Source organism: Sinocyclocheilus anshuiensis, unplaced genomic scaffold (assembly GCF_001515605.1).
Source record: "Sinocyclocheilus anshuiensis isolate Anshui unplaced genomic scaffold, SAMN03320099.WGS_v1.1 scaffold1212, whole genome shotgun sequence".
Classification (NCBI taxonomy): Eukaryota; Metazoa; Chordata; class Actinopteri; order Cypriniformes; family Cyprinidae; genus Sinocyclocheilus; species Sinocyclocheilus anshuiensis.
The window spans coordinates 114853-120281 of NW_015547696.1; the positions used below are offsets into that span (position 1 = coordinate 114853).

General features: G+C 39.9%; 1 protein-coding gene across 3 annotated transcripts in view; it reads left to right on the forward strand.

The window, feature by feature from the left end:
- LOC107703634 (cyclic AMP-dependent transcription factor ATF-6 beta-like) overlaps positions 1–5129 on the forward strand; it is a 22281-nt gene extending 17152 nt beyond the window's left edge. For 2 of the 3 annotated variants that reach the window (XM_016506339.1, XM_016506340.1), the window contains exons 11-17: positions 555–761; positions 842–949; positions 1433–1529; positions 2483–2553; positions 2645–2744; positions 2833–2917; positions 3337–5129. In XM_016506339.1, the coding sequence (XP_016361825.1) occupies positions 555–761; positions 842–949; positions 1433–1529; positions 2483–2553; positions 2645–2744; positions 2833–2917; positions 3337–3596 (928 nt within the window). In that variant the 3' untranslated portion in view covers positions 3597–5129. The remainder of the gene's footprint in view (positions 1–554; positions 762–841; positions 950–1432; positions 1530–2482; positions 2554–2644; positions 2745–2832; positions 2918–3336) is intronic. The other variant, XM_016506341.1, reaches the window with a different exon arrangement.
- The last annotated feature ends 300 nt before the right edge of the window (positions 5130–5429 follow it).

Below are 5429 nucleotides of genomic sequence, written 5' to 3' on the forward strand. Positions count from 1 at the left end.
TAATTTCTAAAATTTCCCCCCCCCCCCAGTACATTAGAATGTGTCCGTTTTTTTTTTTTTTTCTGAGTAAAAAAATATGACTATCATACGTTTTTAGTATGATTTACAGAAGACTCCCACTAAAATGTCATTCTGTGTAACAGTAGTTCATATACCAAAATGTCTTGCTCGGCATATTTAGAACAAAAAAACATTAGATGACATTAAAAAACTCTATTTAAGGCTCACAGTGAAAATACTAATTAGTAAAATACTAATTAGCTGTCATTTTAAATCTTTACCAATCTTTGCCACTATCCTTCAGACTACTAGACTTTACCTGTTTTTCAGCAAGAAATTTTTAATCACTTAAAATATAATAAAATTTTGTATGATTACTTAATCTTTTATAAATTTTAATAAGTGCAGGTAAGAATATGAATGTTGTTTCAGTTTTACATAATTGTATCTGTTACGCTGAATGACGATGGAACATTATTTCACCCATATTTTGACATTTTGTTTCCACAAGTTATTTGAAACATTAAAGTTCTGTTGATGTCTCTCTCCTGCAGTCTCAAAGACAGGACATTGGAAGCTGGGATTGAGGAAGCGGCTATTCCTCTGACAGGAAGACGCCTGCTGGAGTTTGAGAGATCTCAGGAGCTGAGCAGGAAACGAGCAAGCGAGAGAACCACGGAGCAGAAGACGGACAGAGGGGAGGAAGAACGCTGGAGGAAAGGAGAGCTGGACAAGAAGGCTGCAGTCTCGTATCAGTTCAGGTGAGTCTGACTGTGCTGATGCACACACAAACACACACGTGGACCTCGTCAGTGTGTCTGAGCATGTGTTTCTTGTTCAGGAATCAGAGCGATGTGTTCAGTGATGTTAAAGACCTCCTCCTTCAGGACATAGACAGATATTTCTCGTCCTCTGACTGCAGACAGTTCAACCGCTCCGAGTCCCTCAGGTCAGTGTGTAAATACGTAATCATTATAGGCCCTATATCTCTACTTTGAGTCAGTCAATCTCATCTAATTTTCATAATTTACTTATCACTTAATCACAAAAAAACTAAATCTAAAATGGTGAAGCTGATTTGATTATCCTATTTATTGTTTTGTTGTTGTATTTAACTAAAATAAATCAATCATCTAATCAATTTTAAATAACCTAGTGAAAGGTTAGGACACATTTGTCTGAGTTTACTATTCTCATATTAAATTTTGAAATATTTTTTTATTAAATTACTATTCTGAAATAGTGATAAAAAAGAATGAGTTGGTATGTCCAAACTTTTGATCTGCAGTTAAAAAATATCAATTAATATCTTTCTTTCTTTCTTTTTTTTTTAAGGAACTATAAAGTTGATACTTCTATACCTTTCATACTCGTGTGAAGACAAACAGATTTGTTGAGAGAGTGCTTTACTCTCTCTCTGTTTCTCTATCAGGTTGGCGGATGAGCTGCGTGGATGGGTCCATCGTCATCAGAATAACCGGAAGTCTAATGGAAAGGCGAAGGTTGTGAAGAAAATTAAAATAGCTCAGGTGTGAAACCACAGCCGCTCTGTGACTCAGCAAGCTTTAGCAGACTCACTCAAACACAGAAGCCGTATCGTACAGACTCACTCAAGCACAGAACCCGTATCGTACAGACTCACTCAAACACAGAACCCGCATCATACAGACTCACTCAAACACAGAAGCCGTATCGTAAAGACTCACTCAAGCACAGAACCCGTATCGTACAGACTCAGTCAAACACAGAACCCGCATCGTACAGATTCACTCAAGCACAGAACCCGCATCGTACAGATTCATTCAAGCACAGAACCCGTATCGTACAGATTCACTCAAGCACAGAACCCGTATCGTACAGACTCACTCAAACACAGAACCCGCATCATACAGACTCACTCAAACACAGAAGCCGTATCGTAAAGACTCCCTCAAGCACAGAACCCGTATCATACAGACTCACTCAAACACAGAACCCGTATCGTACAGATTCACTCAAGCACAGAACCCGTATCGTACAGACTCCTCAAACACAGAACCCGTATCGTACAGACTCACTCAAACACAGAACCCGTACCGTACAGATTCACTCAAGCACAGAACCCGCATCATACAGACTCATTCAAGCACAGAACCCGTATCGTACAGACTCACTCAAACACAGAACCCGTATCGTACAGACTCACTCAAACACAGAAGCCGTATCGTACAGACTCCTCAAACACAGAACCTGTATCGTACAGGCTCAAACAGTGTACCTCAGGTCAGTGCAGTGCATTCCATATCATTCCCCTCAAAGCAACCAAATTCAGTGCTGTGTAAAGCAGTGCAGTTCCCTATTATTGTTGTTCAGTAAGTAGAGCAATGTGTGGCATGTTCCAAGGCATGTTGCATGAAGTGAATCAAAGACGAGCTGCCCTGTGACACTTTAGTGTAGTTTACACACGATTCGCTTGATTTATGTGTTCTTTCCCTTTCATCAGCAGAAAGCTCAGCACAGAAAGACAAACTTTTCCAGGTACCTTCCAATTCAGGCTCATCGTTCTATCGAAAGGTAGCTACAAAGCCTCAGAGTAAAACAAGTTGTGCAAATGTTTTAATTAATTGAAATGTTAATTAAACATTTGCCTGGTTTGTCCTCATAGTCAGCTGCAGGTCCTGCCCGGGCCAGAGATCAGCTACAGTGACTTTCTGGATGCTATTGATCGGCGTGAGGACACTTTCTACGTCGTATCATTCAGACGGGTAAGAAGAGCAGACCTCTGCTGTGTCGACAGAAAGGATACACACACGTCCTCTCACTCATACTCATTCTCATGCTTGACTCTTGTAGGATCACCTGCTGTTACCTGCCATCAGCCACAATAAAACAGCTCGACCCAAAATGTCTCTGGTCATGCCTGCCATGGCCATCAATGGTGAGATTGTGCAATGAAAATCATTTACTCACCCTCGTGTATTTGTTTTTATTCTGTGAAACAAAAGTTTTGAAAAATGTCTCATGCATGAAAGTCAATGAGGTTCAGTGTGGGGCTGCACGATAGGGGTTAAACGGTTGATCACAATTATTAAACATGATTATTGTCATTTTAATTTTTTACATTTCATCAGAATTATTGCACTTTCACATAAGCACAAATCAAGAGAACGTCAGCTGGCGTGGTTTGCCCAGATTACTGATAAGATGCGCGTTAAATATTGCATGCGATTTATCGTGCAGCCCTAGTTTGGAATGACATGAGAGTGAGTAAATGATGACATACTGTTCATTTTTATGAACTCTCCCCATTAAATGCTATATATTCAAAGCCTGTCATTTGTTTCGTGTCCTGTGTAGATTCGGTGTATAACTCGTCTCAGGGCGGCTATGAAATGATGATGCAGGTGGACTGTGAGGTGATGGACACCCGGATCATCCCAATCAAGTCCTCTGTAGTCCCGCCCTCTCTCAGAGACCCGCCCCCCACTCCGCCCGCTCATCATCACCACGGCAACCACACCTCCCTCCGCAGCCGACAGCAGCACTTGCATGGCAGCGGGGCGTCATCGAGACGGAGGGCCGCGGGTTACTTCATCAGCCAGAGCGGATCCGATTGAGAGAGTCTGAGAGCAGTATCAAAAGACTCAGCTTTACTCTCCAGCAGTAGTTTAAGGTACTTTTACTCTCAAATCAAGCCTGGAAACAGAGGACAAATGATCAGACACATGTAAGACACAAAGATATATGATAATGTGAAATGATACATGGTCTGTTGCACTTATGTGGTTAGCGTAGGGTTTTCCGCGGGTGGGCTGTATGTGTGACCTCGCGCTTCCTTCCCTCCTGTTAGCAGTACTGTGTTTATGTTCAAACCTGTTTCTGTATCATCTGCTCTCTTTTTATACATGCCTTGTTTTTTTTTCTTTCTTTTCTTTTTTTTTTTTTTTTTCGAATTTTTATTGAGATTATTTAAAAAATGATGTGCTTCTATTAGATGTGCGTTATAAATATTGATTTGAATATAAGAAATTATTTTGTATGTATTCTCGTCCATCACAGTCCCACATTTCTCCATGTGTATATATACTATATGCTCTGTCACAGGTGACTGCTGGTCCAGTATAAAGCTGCTGGTTTGCTGGTCTTTCTCATTACAGCTTGATTTTTCTTTTTGATGGCAGGGCTTGTGATGGTCAAAGTTTTTGATGTAAATAATGACCTAAATTTTAGGGTGTCACAGAATCTTCTGCCATTGATGTTTTCATTTGCAGGTGTCTTGTCTTGAATGTGTTGCTGCTTTTGTCCCGAGCCACTAACAGGACGGGGATCCTGGGATTTTGTGATGCGTCAGCCTGTGCTCCTGCTTCACAGCTAACATCTCCACACGTTTCATTTCACTCAAGTGACTGAAGTAAATCATTTATACAGTCCAAAACGGGTTTGTGTAGCAGTCAAATGTTTTTATTAGTGAATGAGTTTTGATTTTGACAGAAGCGCTTCACCGGCTCTCCATCATCCCACACTCCGTTTGCTAATATCTCTCAACTTTCTTGTGTTCAATTCAAAGGGAATCTGTGGCCAGATGTACATTTTCGTTGTAGAGACTTTATCAGAAGTAGTTTTCTTTCTGTGAAGTTGTTTTATCTTCTGATTGAACATATTTTCATGTTTTCTTGTCACCTGCAATCTTCATGGCTTCTTTTCAAATCTAGCTCCGTCCATCTGATGATGATGATGATGATGATGATGAAACTTTCCCATGATGAAATGCTCTAGCATGCTTCTGTTATCTGTGATGGAGGGATGTTGTATGTAAATGTAAACCTGCTTTTTTTTACTTTATTTAAACGAGCTTTCATAAGGAAAACACTTACATTTTCTCTTCCTGTCTGTATGAGAATTTTGAACTACTGTCTTAATTTGTAGAGGAGAAAATAAATTTGATAAATACTGTGTAGTAAGTGATTGTGTCCAGGAGTCAGTGAACGAAGCATTTCTTATGGAGTAACCATAGCTGACGACGCATGAAAACAAGAGAAGAGAGAGTTGGGTGTGATTAAACCGTATTATTATTATTAACACCAGAATGCATGAAACAAAAGACAAATGATTCGATTTGATGGATTTCTTCAAAAAGATAGTCCTGTCAATGAATGATTCACAAATGTTTTCTGATATATTAATCATGTTACTTTGCCCACTTCATTTGTTTACACACAGTACAAAAGCTGCAGTCCCAGTTTTTTTTCTTGCAGTGTTTCATCTCTACCATGTTTGCATATGTGAATTAGCTTTAAAAACAAAGTAGAAAATATATGATTGTTTCCTGCAGAAAGAGGGCGCTAGAGATCCATTCTGGGTAAGTTGTTTTAACCATGTTGGAGTTGAACTTTTGGTTTGTGTGGTGTGCCTGTGATGAGTGGAAACACCAGAGACATCAGCATACAAAA